The 18,332-nt window shown below is 35.6% G+C and overlaps 1 protein-coding gene across 4 annotated transcripts in view; it reads left to right on the top strand.

Annotated features, from left to right (window-relative positions):
- ATRNL1 (attractin like 1) overlaps positions 1–18,332 on the top strand; it is a 434,071-nt gene that overhangs the window by 94,030 nt on the left and 321,709 nt on the right. For all 4 annotated transcript variants that reach the window (XM_053983741.1, XM_053983738.1, XM_053983739.1 and 1 more), the window contains exons 14-18: positions 627–759; positions 2,030–2,211; positions 10,901–11,114; positions 11,797–11,985; positions 16,613–16,831. In XM_053983741.1, coding sequence (XP_053839716.1) covers positions 627–759; positions 2,030–2,211; positions 10,901–11,114; positions 11,797–11,985; positions 16,613–16,831 — 937 coding nt within the window. The remainder of the gene's footprint in view (positions 1–626; positions 760–2,029; positions 2,212–10,900; positions 11,115–11,796; positions 11,986–16,612; positions 16,832–18,332) is intronic.

Raw genomic sequence — 18,332 nt, 5'->3', positions numbered from 1 at the left:
TAATTAAAAGTACTATGCAGAGGGAACATTTGTATTCAAAATGTCTAAATTGGAAGAGCTCAGTTTTCAGGAAAAAAACTAAACTGACCATATCCAATAAAAGCCCCCAGGTAATAATTCCTTCAGTGTTTACTGCTTTTCTTGTATACTAAGGTACCAAAGGAATAAAGTTATCCCTGGTTTTATGTCGTGTGTGGAGCATAATATTGCACCTTCAGTCAGTTATATGTAATTATTTTGCATGTTGTGCCATTTTTTATGTTCTGTATGACTATTTTTCTTGCTTTAACCTGCATTGGATGAAATAATTTAGTGAAAGTATAACCCTAAACTATCTAAGAAATAAATATGTAGTTCAGTTTTTTAAGCTCTTCCTGCTCTCTGTACAGGGAATTGGCCTCTTCAATTTGACATGCATAGTTGTGTAGAATAAGTGGGGTGATTTGTGCTCCACTGCTGCATTCTGCATCTGGTAAAGGATTCTAGATAAGGAGCTTGAATTCAGCCTACTTTTAGGTGGCCACGACTTTCTGGGAGGGATCTACCTGCTCTGTATTTTCATTTTGACTTCTGTTCTTTTAATAGATGTCTGCTTGAGATGCTGCTTTGTCTGTTTGTTTTTACAGTCGGTTAAAAACTACACGAAATGTCACGTGAGGAATGAGCAGATCTGCAATAAACTGACGAGCTGCAAGAGCTGCTCCCTGCACCTGAACTGCCAGTGGGACCAGCGGCAGCAGGAGTGCCAGGCACTGCCTGGTAAGGGCACGCTGCTGCTCACAGCAGGTTTCAAATCACAGAAAATCTCCTCTGTCCTTGCCAGAGAATGCTTGTTCATGAGCAGACGTGCGTTTGTTTTATTCGTGCTCGCTCCTCCTGCCTGTGTGTGCCTGTCCAGGTGCACCCAGCTGTGATCACAGCCCTGATTGGGGTGTCAGTGCTACCTTTAATCGAGTTAGGGCAGATAATGGCATTGGTGAAGGTGTAATGACGTCTGCCTCTGCACAGGCCACAGATGAGCTCTGGCCCTCGGGGAGCACTGAGTGCAGAGCTGAATGGCCATTCTGGGGCTTCTTCTGTTCCATGATCACTGACATTGTTACTTTTGCTAGCTGGGGTTTTACTGTAAAAGTTATAATTCAATTATACCTCAATTTTCCTGGGCAGATAGGGCCCAAGATCTAGTTTCTTGATTGCCTAATGTTGGTACTACTGTGAAAACAGTGAATATTAAAATGCTAATATGAAATATTCTCAGAAGATGACTGTTTACATTCTGAAATAGTATTTATTTTGTCGTCATAACTACATATATGGAGTTAGATATCAGAACCTTTTCCATTTGATCTTTATATCCAGATGAAGTTAATGAATACTTTTTTTTTACAGAGATGATTCATTAAATAACCTAACTTATTCTCTGCAGTTCAAAACGGTATTTATGTCATTTTTGTAGATTGACTATAACTGTTGCTCTTACTTATCTTTTAATAGTTATGAGTCTGAGTAATGCTGTAAAATACTGAAGAGAAGTATTTTCTGAGATGTTATCTGAATTTTCAATCATTTGGATTGCATTGGTATTTAGGCAAATATGAATGCAAAGGTATGATAAAACAAGGACAGTGTAAAGTTGAGATTTCTTAATTCTAGGACAGTTATCAGATTTTGAAATTTACATAACACTTAAATAAAATGAGTTGTTAAAACTATTATTTATGTACGTAATCTTAATATTTAGTTGTGCTCAATTCTGAATACAAGGAAGAAATAGCGGCATAAAAATATTATGCTGAAACTTAGCATATATCTTATAATTATTTTTTAAGTTCTTAGAAGCTTCTTTCTATAACAATACAGTATTCTGTGCAATGACACTTGGTATTTCAGAATTTACGTGATGTGAGAAGGGAAATTGAGTGTGAGATGCATTTTGATTTATGATATCAGGAAGATAAAATTCAGACTCCCTTGTGTTTTTTCAAAGTTTTTTTTCTAATCAGCTTTAATCGTATGCTTTTTGCACCAGCTCACCTGTGTGGAGAAAGATGGAATCACATTGGAGATGCCTGCCTTCACATTAATTCCAGTCGGGAAAGCTACGACAATGCCAAACTGTATTGCTACAATTTGAGTGGGAATCTTGCCTCATTAACAACCTCAAAAGAAGTGGAATTTGTTTTGGACGAAATACAGAAGTATACACTTCAGGTAACTTGAGGAACTGTAATTGGTGCTTATGTGAAACAAATTGGCTTTGAGAAATCTCTTCTAGGATTTTATCCAAAGAGAAGAAAGTTTATGCCTTCAAAGAAATGTGCTAAATGGTGCTAAGACTGGTATAAGTCATGTGTAACATATTAAGGTTTAAAAAAACCTTAAGATTTGAAACAAATCACACAGCAGCTCCCCAGGTCTCCCTTACCAGATTTAAATGCTAAAAGTTTCTATTTACTTGGAAGATAGTATTTGCTCAAAAGAATGGCTGGAACACTGATTTTGTGTCTTGCTTTCAGCTGTGATAAGAGTTAATCCTGAAATTCAACACAGGCAAAGGCAGGGTCCAGCAACAGGGATAGTGCATAACCCCATGCACCAGTACAGATGTAATTTCTCCAGAAAAGGCAGTTTCCTTTTTAACTGGTTTGTGGGATCAAAGGGTGATAGAGAAGCTGCCCTAGTGTGTAAAACATGTAGCAATTCCCTGCACAGCAGCACTGGAATTAGCAGGAGCTAATTAGCTTTCTCTAATAATGGTGGGGGGAGAGAGAGAGCTGAAAACTCTTCCATGCCTCTGGCAAATACAGCAAGCTGCCACTAGAATATTCCTTAGAAAAGTGATCCATGTTACCTTTTTGAACTGTGGGACAAGAGAAGGGAAGAGAAATTACCTGTCTCTGGGTGATCAGGTTCAATTTTTTGGCAGTTAAATATTCAAATGCTTGCTGTGTTTAAACATCACTGGTTAAAGTATATGAAATGTAAGAATGCTCAGAAATATGCAGTGCATATTTCCCAGCAGTGCACACTCAGATGGGATGTCTTAGCAGGATATGATTCTGATTTTTACAAGCAAATCAGTTGTTCTTACCAAGGGATTTTATTGGGAGTGTGTATTTAGTTTTGTAGAACATGCAGCACTTTGTCCATATAAAACCCTCAAATTTTTAAGTAGTTTATGATTTTACAGTTACAGGAAAATGAAAGATAATTGTGGATAATAATTAAAGCTTATATCAAACTAGTATTTGATTTATGAAGCTGTTTTACTGCAGAGATATTTGAGATTATTCAAAGGAAATAGCAGTTAAGGATTGCCTTGATGTTATTACTGAATCTGAGAGCTGGAGGTGGACAAAAATATACTATTATCCTTTTTAGCATTTCACTGCAAAATGCAGATTCAAACATAGGTTATGTACTTGAGGTTTTTGTGTTTTTTTCCCAAGAACTGGTCAGAGACTGTATCTTTTACTAGAAAGACACTTTTTTTCTATTTTTTGCTAATGAAGGAGAGAAATCATTCCATGTCAGAAGTTCTTCCCTGATACTGTATTTACTGCAACCTTGAAACACATTTTGTCTGTCCACTCTTTGATGAGTTAATGTTGAAAATGTGACTGAAACAAAAACAACCACAAAATGATGTTGGCAACATGATTGCTATAGTTATTTATTTTACCACCGTTTTTCCTTTTTGCTTTCTTTTCCCTGATTCTTATTAAAATACTGCACAGGATGCCTTCAAATCTAATAATGCTTGATAGATTATTGATATGACTGATTTTGCCTGACTGGCTTGAGGTGTAGATGAGAAATAGCTTTTTTTACTGTTTGGCAGCAAGATTTTTATTACATTTCAGAGTTTAGAACTTCTGCAAGGTGACATCCTGCTGAGCATATCTTAATTTAAATAAAGTACATCCTGAGCCAATGTGGTGATGTAAATTTGAGATACCTCAAATACAGTTTAAGCAATTGTAGACAAATTTATTCACTTTAAAAAAAATCTATCTTGGATTAAACAATCATTTAGCTGTCAGAACCTCTAATGAAATTCTGCCATGAACTATCCAGGTGTTTTCAGTGGCACTTAGAAAAGAAAATATTTTTTTCATTCATATCTATCTGTCCAGCTGCATTTACTCAGTGCGATACATCCTAAATGTGTTATCAGGTGTGACAGAGGGTCTCTGAAACTTCTTGATCTTCTTTTGCCTGCCTTTGCCTCTCAAACTGCAATCATAATGATTTAAAGAGTAAGATTTCATTTTAGATGGCTTTTTTCTGTAACAGGTGCTGGTGGGGAGTTCACAAATGGAGTCAGAGCTGCTGTAAGGTGAACACTGTGGTTTTAATCTCTATTATCTGCAGTAGAGTTTGACTTGGGTGGTTAAATGTTGAAGGCTTTAAAATCTTTAGCCTGGGAAAGAAAAAAAGGTTTCAGTTTCACTGAAAACAAAAACTTTACAGGATTGATGAATGTGTCAGAGGAGCATTTGGAAATAAGAATATGATTCTGACTTTATCTCCTTGTTATTTGTTATGCTTATGCTGAGAAAAGGAAAGCAACTTAGGTAGCTGTTGTGTATTTTACAAACTGTCAAATAGTATCAGTAAATCTGCAACCTGGAAGGACTTCAGCATTCTTTATTGTTAATAGAAACATCTTGTGATTGTATAGATTGTTTCCTAATACACAAAGTCCCTCTTCTGGGACAAATTTAGGACAATTTCTTTATCATGTTTAGAATAATACATTGATGTGTTAGGAAGATTCAGAGGGAGGGGGCTGCCATTGTCTCCATACCCTCTCCAGACCTCATTGTGTAGAAATAATTTCTCCTAATCCCAGTACTAAACTGGAAATCAATAGGTTGCCTCCTTTTAAAGGATAAGGAGAAGGTTCATTTGGTACTAAAGAAAGGGACAAAACAAAGATCTGTGTGGTATGAACTCAGAAAACTGTTGAATTTACAAATGTATTTTAAAATTATCACCAGCAGTTTAAAGTCTAGTTTGCATTGTTCATGAAAAATAAATTCTGTCAGAGAATGCCAAAGTAAACACAATGGATAGGCTGCAAATTCCCACACTAAAGAAAAATGACACTTAATATTTTTTTCTTATGTGCTGTTATTGACCTAGTAAGCAAAATATTATGAAAGGGAAGATTTGAATTTCTCTGAAAAATAGATTAAACAGCAATATGAGGTTAATTTACTGTTCCTGCTAATATTCAAATGTTGTATATTCATTTAAAAGTGCAATTAGCTCTCTTGGGAGTTTGCTTGCAACTGTGGGATTTAACTAAAAATAATAATTTTCTTGTTAGCATGCAATAAATTCTGAGAAGATTTAGTTTTGGTGCAGTAAGCACAAAGAAAGAAGAGAGCAGTTTTACACAAAGCCTTTCATTATATAAACTGTTTGCAACTTTTCCTTTGACTCACTGCTCACAAGGCTAAGCATCTTCTTTATAAATTACACTTGAGTGTAGGTTGCAGTTAATTAGTGAGCTTTGCATAGCAATGTTATTCCTTGTTAGCTCCAAGTATTCTCTGAGGGCTCTGTGTTTCTGTGGTTTTATGATGTGTGTGATTGTGGTGAAGTTGACATCTACTCTTGGTTTCTGAATTACTCCCTTTGGAACAGTTTCTACCAGTCCCACTTCCCTATTGTGGTTTTAGAATTCTAATAAATTATTTTACTTTGTCTCCATTTTAAAGTTGTTGCATTGACTGTCCATTAGCTCACCTCTAGTTTAACTGTCTTCCTACATTCAGGATTAGGGGAGCTCGACTCACTTTGGATGCCTGAGAATGCAAATTTCCCCCTAAAAGTGTCCCCTGTAAAGAAGAAATTACAAGAAGAAACCAAAGTCCCACTGAAATACTAGTTATAATCTCTGTAGATGGAAACTGGGGAAGTTCTAGTTTTTTCAGTTTGCCAGATTGTATGTTTTTTCTAACCAATTGGACTGCAGAAAAGTTTATAAGAGTAGGAGAATTAGGTGTTCTCATGACCTAATGCATGACTCCTACTATTAATTGCATCCAGGTTGCATTATATGTGTCTAATAGATCCAGAGACAGTTAAAACTCATAAATCTTACTTCCACTGCTTAAAATGTGTCAGCCACTAGATAAATATTTACAAAACAAGGAATGTGCTGCTATGTGGCGTAGTCAGAATTGATGCAGTTAAGGAAGGAAAACCCTGCATAGAACACATTATTTCTCTTCACGGAGCTGCTTTTTCAGGAAGTAGGTTTTTTTGTTCAGAATGGTGCAGAAAGGAGTCAAATTAACTGCAAGACTTCCTCCAAATTGTGAATGTTGTGGAAATATGGGCACTGAGAGGCCACAGTATTTTCAAAGTTTAATTGTATATTTCATCCTAGAGCAACAAATCAAGGAGTTCAAACAATTCCTGAGAGGTTTGTTGAATTTTGTTTATAAGATGTTGTGGTGCATGCAATAGAAAATGAGACATTAGTGTGTGATACACTTTCAGGACAATTTGAGATCCAAAATAAAAGGAATTTAAATAAAGGTGGAGAAAAAAAAATTGTAAGAGATATATACTTCCTCAGTAATTTGCATAATTAAGAAACAGGGGAGATATTTGAGCCTCAGTGGTAGTTGGCTATTCAGTAAAGGTAGTCTTGCTCACTTCACTCATCTGCAAATTATTCAGCCCTCATTAGTTTAGTGCTGATTCAGCAGTAGTACCTGAAAAAATGTGTCATCAGTAGAAATGATCCCTTTCACCACTTTAGATCTCAAAGCAACTTAATCTGATTTAAAGTCTCTGACTAAACAGTGGATTTAACATGAACTATCAGCTTTCTAGTTAAGGTTACACAATTTTCCTTTCTAACATAATTCCATATTTCTATTTAAAAAAATTAAAATTGTCTGATATAGAATAAGAGAAGAGCATATTTTTTAAGTTATTCGTGATCAGTTTTTTATAGATTCCTGTTATGGCCAAAAGTTGGCCTTATGTTCAGCTTAATAGCTGTAGATGAGGCTACAGAATGTTGTTCTGTTGGTATGCATTGTATGATTGCAATTTTGTTCCTCTGTCAGGTGAAAATAAAGCCTTGCCCAACAATTTTTCTCAGAAGTTAATAATTCTTAAATATTTGATGTCTCATTTAAAAAAGGTTTTTTGGCAACTTGTTTTCAACGTTATAAAAGATGGTTCTGTGAAAACAGGTAAACTGTGACTAGCTGTATTTCAAGCACAAATATAAAGTTTCTAAGATGGGCTTTGGATTCTAAACAATAGATAGAATGATATGGATGGGAGGACAAACGTATTCTAGAGATGATTCCAAATTTTAAATAGTGTAGTGGGATAAATCTATACAATGTTTCACAATATATATTTGATTATGTTATCCATTGAAACATTAGTAAGGCTCATTACAAATATTCCCAAGATGGATTTGAGCACCTGCTGTGTATTGCATTGCTTTGGGTTTTTTTTTTGTTTTTAAAAATGATTTTTAAACTTGCTAGAATGTTCTTGTGTGAGCTTGTTGAGTTGTTGTTGATGTTGTTTTAAAATGAATTGTATATGATATATCAAGGGAGTTTTTATAGATATGCATATATAGAAAGAAAGAACAGGTCTTCAGAACTCTCTGAGGAGTAACATTCTTCCCACTTATAAGTTGAGTAAAGATCACCTGAACTTCCAATAAATGAGTTGAGTTGCACTGTATTTTTCACTCATTGGATTTGGTAAAGAACAATTTTCAAGAGGCCTGGGAGCTGGAATCTTGCATCAGCAAGTTCTGGTTCCAAAGAACTGGCAGTCTCATTTCCTTCCTGTCTGATCCTCTTCAGAAGCATTTTTGGCAAGATATTCAAAGTAAAGGAATCAGTTTTCTACATTCATTTTGCATTAAATGAAAAAAAACATAGAGTTCAAGTGAAGGATGTTCAACTCTTGTTATTTCTTAAGCCTGAAGAAGAAACTGGATTGGCATTTTCAGTCAAGACATTTGAAGTCCCACAGTTGCTTCAAGTACTTTGAGATTCCCAGCTATTCTGACTAAACCTTTCATCAGTTTGAGAGATGATTTATACTAGATTTATGCCTTTCTTTTTTTTAAGAAACTAGTTTGATAGCCACAGAACCCTGGTAGCTGCAGGTATCTCATATGGAACTTCCTGAATGCTCTTGTAATTTGATTTTTCCTGTTGGCTTCCATGCAGTGCAGCAGCAGTAATTTTTGGTGATAAACTTTGATATTCACACACAATCTCTGCTATTTCCAGCATTCTTCACCTGTGGCCCACCACATGATGGAATTGATGCCACATAATTGAATATGCATGTTAAGCACATCATTGGAACATTTGGGAGGCCTTACTTGCATAATGTGTGCTTGGCATCCTAACAGCATGGCCTGAGTGGGTCTGCAAGGTCACATGGTGTGTATTTGGTAATGTGCTCATCAGCATTTGGGTCTGTTCTTTGATGGTTTATCCTAGCAGAGAGCCAGAGATGGTACATATGGAATTTGAGATGCCTGACATGATGACTGTAAGCTGTCCAGATAGTCCAGCTATTAAGAGTGATTATGACTGGGATATGTGTTGCCTTTGCTGGAAGTCTTTCGTTTCAGGGATGCTGCTTTTATCTCCCGTGGCTGCTTTGGCTTTCATGAGTCTCCCTGGGACTTTGTCATCATTAAAGGGGTTCCAAGACAGTCTCCTACTCAAATGGCAGAATTTATTTCCAAATATCACTGCTGCACTGTCACTTTTCATTATTGGCTCACAGACTTTTTCACCATAGCTGGAATATGATCCCTGTTTTTTTATATACTGATGCTGAGGCCAAATTATTTGGCAGTGCAATTGAAACAGTCAGTAATATGTTAAAGATTCTCTTGGCTGGGAATCCTTCAATCCCAAAATAGGCATGTAGGGTTGGTTTATGTGTGTGTTTGTCAGCAATTTATCCTGCCTAAGTCCCTGACATTATTTTAGATATGCTTGGTGTGCACACTCAGCCTGTACAGGCAGCTGTGCAGATACATGTGTGGGTACCTAAGGTCTTCTGGTCCATGTGGACCACGTACAAAAAGAGGAATCTAGGCAACTAAACAACAAATAAGACAACAGATGTCTTATCTACCATTTTCCAGATGCCAAAGTTCCACTTTTACTGCTTGTATCATGTTCTTTCTAGTGTCCAGGACATGTGAGTCCTCACAGACACCTGGAAAGTTGGTCACCTAGGGTAGCAATGGAGTTAGGAAGTAAATACAGAAGTAAGACACAAAGTGGACAGTGGTAATTTTGCTGAATATTCTTGTTACTGTTCAAGAGTCTCACAGAACACATCACTGCTTACGGAATGGAACATTTCTTTGTAATTTTCTGGTTTATTTAAGATTGTTCTTGTGTCCCTAAGTGTTAGTAGGTAAAGCAATTTTTGTTTGGTCATGATCTTAACTGAGAGTACAGAAGCAGAAGAGAGCATAGGGAGTACATATTTGGGAGGCCAGGATACTGACTATCTACCTACTGATTCTTTTAAAAGGTATTTACCACTGGTATTTTTGAAACAAAATTAATAATCCTTCACATTGCAATTTGCTTTAACAAGACAGGGGAAAAAAGAAGGAATGCTCTGGTTGTGTGTAGAATTAAGAGTACTGAAAGATTTTCTTTTCAGCCATGGGTTAAACCTGAGTGGCCAGAGAAAATGTGAGATCAAAGGTGAAAGATCAGTGATAGAGAATGGCAGTAACTCTTGGTTCACTTGTGGAATACATAACTCTTTAACAATGGCAGGTTCCCTTTAGATGTATTATAGTGTTTTACTCACCTTGTAAATTACCTTTACTTACCTTGTAAATTAAATCAGTTGTGTACCTAATTCACAATCAGATCAATATTTCTGCTTTGGAGCTGACAATGTGTGTCCTCTGCCTGGGCAGGCAGCTGGGTTTGGTATTCTGGCATCCACTTGCCATCATGTACCTGTCACAGCCTAGTTGTCTCTCTGCATCTCTCTTCTGTGTGTTTAAACTGGGCTTAATGAAAACTGCCTGCACAGAGATTACATGTGCAAATGTATTTGGTTTGGGTGTCTTGAGATTTTTACACCAATGGTTGCAAGTAATGCATGTAGATTTATCCTGGAACAAGTAAATGCCTTTTTTTCCTTAAAGCCTGCCTTTCACTTGCTAATTATGTAAAGATGAAATGATAAAAATGAGTAGAATCTGTGATGTAGTTTCACTGATACGTCCTAAATATGTTTTAGAAATGTGTGCTTTTAGTTTTTCCTAGACTATGTTTTATAACTTGCAAATCATTAATGCATGTATATTCAATGTGTATTTAACAGCATTGGAAATGTAAATGTGCCACTTTTATCTCTGTCTCTGAATTGCCTAAAGTTGATCAGTGTCAGCACTGTGGACCTTAGAGGATGGAATATTGATCCTACTTTTTCCTGAAATTTGATTTCTCTGAAGTGCTGTTAAGTTATGTGTATTTCATTACCCACAGTGGCCTAGTAATTATTAATTGTACTGTAGCCACTGGGGAAAAAAAACAAACAATTTCATTATGACCAATAATAGAAATCAGAATTGTCTCTGAACAGAATGCAGGTTTTTAGTAGAAGAGAAGCATATAGGGAGTAGAGTTTTTGTTGGGGTCTTTGGGGATGTTCAACAAGATAAAATAATTAGGATAAAAACTGTGTGGACAATGACTGATGAGATAATAAAGTGAGATAAGAACATGGTGAATTTTGAAAATGTGAAAGTTGTTTCTGTTGAGCTTTTTTTTTTGAAATGTTTTATTAAGACAAAAAGCATTTTAAGTTTTTCTCTTCCATCTGTTGCATTTTTCATCCACAGAAAATTTCCCCCTGGGTGGGTTTGCGCAAGATCAACATCTCCTACTGGGGCTGGGATGACATGTCCCCCTTCACAAACACCACCCTGCAGTGGCTCCCTGGAGAGCCCAATGACTCTGGCTTCTGTGCCTACCTGGAGAGAGCTGAGGTGGCAGGGCTGAAGGCAAATCCCTGCACTGCCATGGCAGATGGCCTTGTGTGTGAAAAACCCGTTGGTAAGGAGCCTCTTACTCCCAGGAACTGATGCTGTGGTGAATAACAAGCTCTTTGGGGTTTCATTTGCCTAAGAGGGATTCGGGGACAATTTGGACTAAATAATTACAAATATATAATTTTTTTTTGTTTTTTTTTTGGAAATAGCTGTAATCTATTAATATTCCTAAAGCAGCAAATATTTATTTGAGAATTAATTCATGTGGCTTATTTGGCATTACACCAGAAATCTTATAGTTTTCCTCTAAATCAGTAATAGTCAATGGTAACAGTAGCTGAAACCACATGTGGAGATATTCAGCAATGCTGATGTGTTCGTTCTGAATCTTGCTGAACATTAGTGAATATCTTAAAGCCGTAAAATATGGACAAATCCAAAATTCTGGTTTCTGTATTTTAGGTTTGTGTATAAAGTTTACTGTGACAGTCACTTGACTGTTCAAGTTAACATCCACTGAAATGGACTCTGTAAGCTGTTGTATGAGTCATGCTTAGTTTTGTATATTAAATTTTGTAAAATATGATTTTATTTATGTATAGAAACATAAATTTGGACCAAAATATTTATAGCTAGTTAAGGAAGCAACCACTTCAACAGGGATTTTTCTAATGGAACAAGTGGTAAAAAAAAAAGGAAATTGAACTTGTGTTCAAAATGATAAAATATTTATGATCCTTTTCCAGTCAGCCCCAACCAGAATGCCAGGCCCTGCAAAAAGCCTTGCTCCCTGAGGACAACCTGTTCCAACTGCACGAGCAATGGCATGGAATGCATGTGGTGCAGCAGCACCAAACGATGCGTGGACTCCAATGCCTACATCATCTCCTTCCCATATGGACAGTGTCTGGAGTGGCAAACTGCCACCTGCTCCCGTGAGTATCTTAGAGAATGTTCATCTTACTAAATATACTGTTAGATTTATTTTTCACTCAAAAGAGCTGGAGGGTTTCAGCACATTCTCTAGAGATAAAAAGATTTTCAAGTGAATGAACTTATATAGCTACTAATGAGAGAAGTCAGTGCTGTGTATGCATTTCTTAGATACAGATAAAATGCTAGAAATTCTTTTATGATGAAATATATTTAGTCTTTTGAAACTGTGAAAAGTATTTATTCCTTTCAGATAAAGAAAAATTACCATGATTGTTTGTATGACCAGAGTTACTGTGACAAACAACATCCATGAACTGGAACAAGATGCTGTTAAAATTAGATAACCAATATGTAGAACTTAGACTTACACAATATCAAGTTATTAAGAAGTGTGCTGAATTTTTAAAGTTTAAATGTTCTGATTTATTTTTTTCAGATTCAGGCTATGCCATTTTCCTAACATGCAAAGATAAAAACAAAGTTTTAATAAGGCTTATAGTTGTCTTGAGAATATTGTAACATAAATGCAAAACAAATGATCTTAGTCTTCCTTAGATTCCTCTCCCTTGCAGATGGGGATTATTAACCCTTCATCCCTAATAATTAACTCTTGCAGATTGTTCATCCACTCTATGGAAGTAGAAGGAATTCTATTAGGCCATCAGGCAGGTAGAAGAGGTACAGAAAACTTCTGTCCTCTGTGATCAGACTGGGTCAGGCTGCATTAATGTTCAAGGTTGCCCATTTCATCCTTTGGGAACAAGAAGCAAGTGATTTCTTACTTTGTCAAGGAGCCAAATTACTCCCTGAATGTCTCCTTTGGAAGCACATTTCATCAGAGCTTGATGCACTGTCTCTTCAGGAGAATGAGCAATCTCCTCCAAGTCTCTTTCAGTGTATCAGGCACAGCTGCTCCTTCCCAAGCTGGGAGTGACCGGAGTGAGCCCCGTGCAGTTCCATTCCAGGGTTTATTGGTGCCATAACTGATGTAGATGCTGGAGTGAGCTGCCTGGTGCCTTAGATTCTTGTCTTAGTTGAGGTTTATTTAGAATAATTCCCCAGCCACTGTTGTTCAGAAGATTGGTTCTTAGCATTTTTCAGGATTTCTGAAGTGTACCTTTGGACTCTCCTTATTGCTCTACTCTGAGAGAGTCTTTGTTTACTTCTGATTTCCTTTCTCTCTCCATAAGGGTCTTTTGATATGAAAGCCTTTGGAATCTTTTATTTCTGGATATCTTGTGACAGGATTAATGATCTTGACAACAACAACAAGCAACATGCTTTCAGGATCATAATTAGATCATGATTCCATTTTATAGGTTATAGATACAAATTAAAAAAAACCTGAAGATCACAAAAGGCAGTTACTTGCTTTCACCTAAGCCTCAGGAAAATACTAAGTAGAACAAGTTCTTGATGTGTCTGTAAAAGGAACCATTGATATATTCTAATCTTAGAAGACAAAAAGAGCTGTATGTACCAGGCTACTACATATATGGGTTAAAGGGAAATAAGGCATAGGGAAACTTTTCCTTCAGGCTAAACCGAGAACCCATATTTCTCTAATTGAGGTTCCTTCTTCATCCTTAATAATCATAGAATGTAATGGATCAGGACCATGTTGAGCTGCTCTGGTAAAGTTTTTTCAGGTATTAATCCAGATTCTAGTGCCCAGGTTCAGTGTAACAGGTAATAGGAACATTTAATCTCTTGTCAATATGTTTGGAATAATAATTCTGTAGTTATATAAAGGTTTCTCTCTTGTAACCATTCACAGAACTTTCTTTTTTTCCTCTCCTGTACAGGAATCAATTTTTTAACTTATAAAATATTGATAGCAAGTTGTGGCAGAACTTAAATAGATTGCAAATCTGGAGATAAAATTGACAGAATACCACATAAATGCTGCTTATGTTCTTGAACTAGCAGATATTATGTCAGCCTCAACTTTCAGTTCAGTTTTTCTCTTTGTGTAGTGTTTGCACATCATGCTGATTCAATTTGTTTGGGGAACATAAGAAATTGTTTTTAATTTGATTGTCATTTTTGTCAGGTCTGTAAAAGTTTATATTAAATAAGGCAAGAGGGATTTGCTATATACCAGTTCAACATTATGTAAAGGCAATTTTGTATGAAAATGTACTTTATATTCAACAAATTAGAAAAAGCAAGATTCTGTGGCTGTAAGCAGTTTTCCCAGAGTTTTATATCATCAGATATTTTGCATTTATACAAGAAAATGCATGTTCAAATGAAGCATGGTTCAGATATTATGTTAGTCTAAAATGACTTGAAAATTTTATTAGGTAAATATATCATTATTGCTGCTGAAGTAATGAATTATTAAGTGGATTCCCTTATCAAGGGATAGTGTTTCTACTTGAAGAACAGACTGGAACTATACCTTTAAAAATCCTCCTTGTTTTTAAAATTTTATTTTTATTTTGAATGACTAATTTCTGAGCTTTTGGATGTTTTACTCTGAATGAAAAAAAAATTCAGACAAGCATGTATGATTTAAAATATGTAAAAAAAAACAACTGAGAACTTCACATTTATTTTCACAACTTGGAATTAAAAATGAAGAATGCTGTTTTATTGGTGACATATTGTCATTTTAATGCCTACTTGCCAAAAACTTGCATTTTCACTCTTCCCTACATCTTCCATCCATTATGACTTCTGATTGAATAGCTGACAGTTGAACAATCTTGGACCACCTCTAGAATTTCAAAGAAAACAAAATTGCTGCTTGACTATCTCCTCCTTCCATAAACAATTGCTTCCCAGCTCTCTTCAGTTTTTCAGCTGAATGCCACTACAGATAATAGCTGAGGATTTTCACTTTTGGTTCTGTTTTAGCCTCTGTAAAGATAGTGCAGCTGATACTTCAGGGCTTTATAAATAGCAGTGTGAGTATAAATAGCAGCATGAGATTTGTTTGGATTGTTTAGAGGGATCTCTGAAAGGGCAAGCCAGCCAGTGCAGAATGATAGTCTTTGTTTTTCTGCAGCTCTTCTAATGTATTCAAAAGCCCAAATTTGTATCATTCAGCTTCAGCTCTGATGGTTTAAAAGTGATTTTTCACGTTTGACAATTTGCAACAACAGTTGGCCTTTCCCATCCCTGCTATTTTCCATATTTGGGAAACTTGAAACATTTCCTCCTATTTGGATTCTTCCAAGTCTATTGAAGAGCTCTTACTTCAGCTTTCTGTGCTGTTAAAATCCTTTTGAGATTCACTCAGACTCTTCACTGCCTGTTTTCCTGGTATCTGCAGGTATCTTCAGACTGTGCAGTATTTTTTCTTCTTACAGCTTTTGTTACTTATAAACAATTTCAATAGTTGCTGAAGTCAGAGGAGCTAGCTTTATTCAGTTAATTTAGTTAGCAATGAAATCATTCTGCTTAGTGTTCCTTTTGTGGACCAGAGTAGCCCAGGTAACTGAGCATTATTTGGATGCAGTGTTCTGGCTGCAGCTGAGCCAAATTGAGAGGTTACCCTCATGTAGAAGCCATTTGAGTGTCCTTCAAAATAACTCTGGGAATCTTTAAATTACTTTCTTCTTTTTAAAAACAAACTTGGATAATTCTGGCTTTACAGCAGGAGCTTACCTTCATGGGTGCTTTTAAAATTTAATTTTAAAAACCTGTAAAGTTAATGTGAGGAGGGACAGGGAACCATAGTGATCAATGTTTGAATGGTTCTGATGTTAATTTGATCTAGTGTTACAACAGTAACCAAAAAAACACTAACATATATGGAAAAAAGCTTAAAGAAGCTTGGGGACTTTAATTGTGTTCTTGAAGTTACTAAAATGTTAATTTCTTATTAATAAAAAATGACAGTAACTTCAGAATAGGAATTTTATTTGGTTCTAAACAGATTGAAATATGAGGAAGCCAGTTTAATAATTTTAAAGAATAGAGTACAAAAGATCTAAAGGGATATTTGGATTTTAGAATACAATTTTAAAAATGAAGCCTGATTAACTGATGAGAACCTGAAGATATAGTTAATTGAAATGGGTCTGAATTATGACTTGTGGTTTGCTAGCTTGTTTCAAAAGCTGTATGTAAGAAGACTAAGTCATATTTATAGGTAAATATTCAGGTGACATCCAGGGGTACTTTGTGCCCAAAATAATTTTTGGTTTGAGTTTGAATGATCCTGTGGTTTTTTATATTTACAAATATTATCACCCTTACTTTGTTTATTGACCTTACATTAAACTCTAGTTTTTCCTTTGGAAGGGCTGTTTATCTCAGTAAAATTAGTAATAAATGTATTATATACTACTAATAAGGAAAGAATATATATTTTCTTCTGTATCTAATGAAAGATGTGCAATATTCTTGTTCTGCTTAATTTTCTTTGTTGATTTGACATTTTTATTGTGGTGTAACAAACAGCTGCTGTTTTGTGATCACCTGTTTTGTGATCTTTAAGGATGCACTACTTTTAATGAAAACTGAGATAGTCTTACAAGTATTACTGATTTTTTTTTTTTTTTTTTTTAATTTGCACAAGAAAAATTATTTAATTAATTCTCCATTTTCTGGTGTAAAGTCCAAGCATCTTATTTAAAAAAACAATACATTAATACTGTATTCCATGTGCTAAAGCTCAAAACTGCTCTGGGCTGAGGACCTGTGGACAGTGTTTGGAGCAGCCAGGGTGTGGATGGTGCAACGATCCCAGTAACACTGGCAAAGGACAGTGCTTGGAAGGCTCCTCCAGAGGCCCAATGAAGCCTGTCAGTGTCCACTCCAATGAAATGGTGCTTGATGCTACTCTTTGCCCAAAAGAAAAAAATTATGAGTGGTCTTTTATCCAGTGTCCAGGTAAGGTTTGCGTCCATTCTTTCTTATATATGAAATAAGAGTTTAAGCACGCCAAAATAACATGATTGTTCTAAGTAATGCAAATAGCATTTTCATGGAAAACTTGTTTTTTACAAAATATTTCCTAAATATAGAGTTTGTTTGTCTACTGAGCACAAGTATAGGTTGACTTGTGAAATGCAGAGCAAGTAGTTTAGCCACAATTGCCATTTATTTGTAGATAAATTTTCACCCACCCTATCCTTCTACATTTAGAAATCAAAGTATATGAATTTTCTTCAGCTCTTGTTTTCTTCTGGCTTCTGCATCCATCAAGGAATGGAACAGGGGAGAAATTATCCGTAGGAGAAGACTGATGGACACAAAATTCCCTCCTGCTCTTGCCAAGTCCAGCTGACTGTCAGAATGGGGGGCTGCCAAAACCTGAGCTGTGCTTCCAGCTGACCTTTTCGACACTCAGAGTGAATAGAATATGTTCTAGTGTAGCCTTAAAGAGGATCTCTCGAGTCTCAATTTAAGCCACACCAGTCTGCTTACAGTATTTTAATTTTTGAGTTCATTGGAAAAGTAAGGAAGATATCAGGTGCTGTAAGACAGTGAAAGCTGTGCTGGTGCAGCCTCCCATGTGGAAATCCTCCAGCACTGACAGCAGAGTGTGGAAGCAGCTGTGGAGGACTGCAGGCAAATGAAAAGCACACTGGGGACTTTGACAGCCCTCCAGAAGTAATTTACAATAACTAATACAGTTTAATAGACAGCATGAAAACTTTGTGGTGATTTATTTTTGTTTGGTGTTTTTTTTTTTTTTTTTTTTTTTTTTTTTTTGTTTTTGTTTTTGTTTTTTTTTTTTAGAATAAATGGTGTAACTGTGCTAAAGTTATTTTTCCAGGAAATATTCTACTGCTGATAATTTTGGAAGCTGGAGCTTCTGTAGGATCAATAATTTTATGGGTACATGCAGCTGTGTTTGCTTTCTTGTCTGCTTTTTTCATCAATTTAGTCTCTCTATTATATACATATATATATATATATATATGCTTATATATGCTATGTTTTATATATATATATATATATATATATATATATATGCATGTGTATGCATATATATAGAGTGAGGGTTTTTAAAAGTTTTAGAATAATGAAATGAAATATAAACCCCAGTGAACACTGTTGCATATTTTCAGTGAAAACTAACTAAGCCTTCCACAGCATCTGATGCTACTTCCTGAACAAAGAAGCTTCTAGTACATTTCTGGAAACAATAGAATGACATTCTGTTGTTGTTGTATAGAAATTTCATTACTTAGTCTACATATTGTTATAGAAGGATTGTTAACCCTTCAGTGCAATGCATAATTTCTGCCACTAGTGAAATTGTAATAAGTAAATATATTGCTTGTCTAAACAGCTGTGTTTAATATTTATTCTTGATGGATAAAATTCTGTATTCATTGTATCTTCTTATCAAGAATTTACTAAAGTTCCAGTTTAACATTCCCTA

Source organism: Vidua macroura, chromosome 8 (assembly GCF_024509145.1).
Source record: "Vidua macroura isolate BioBank_ID:100142 chromosome 8, ASM2450914v1, whole genome shotgun sequence".
In the NCBI taxonomy this organism is placed as follows: Eukaryota; Metazoa; Chordata; class Aves; order Passeriformes; family Viduidae; genus Vidua; species Vidua macroura.
Note: the sequence above shows the minus strand (reverse complement) of the source record. Positions and strands in the feature narration are given on the sequence as shown.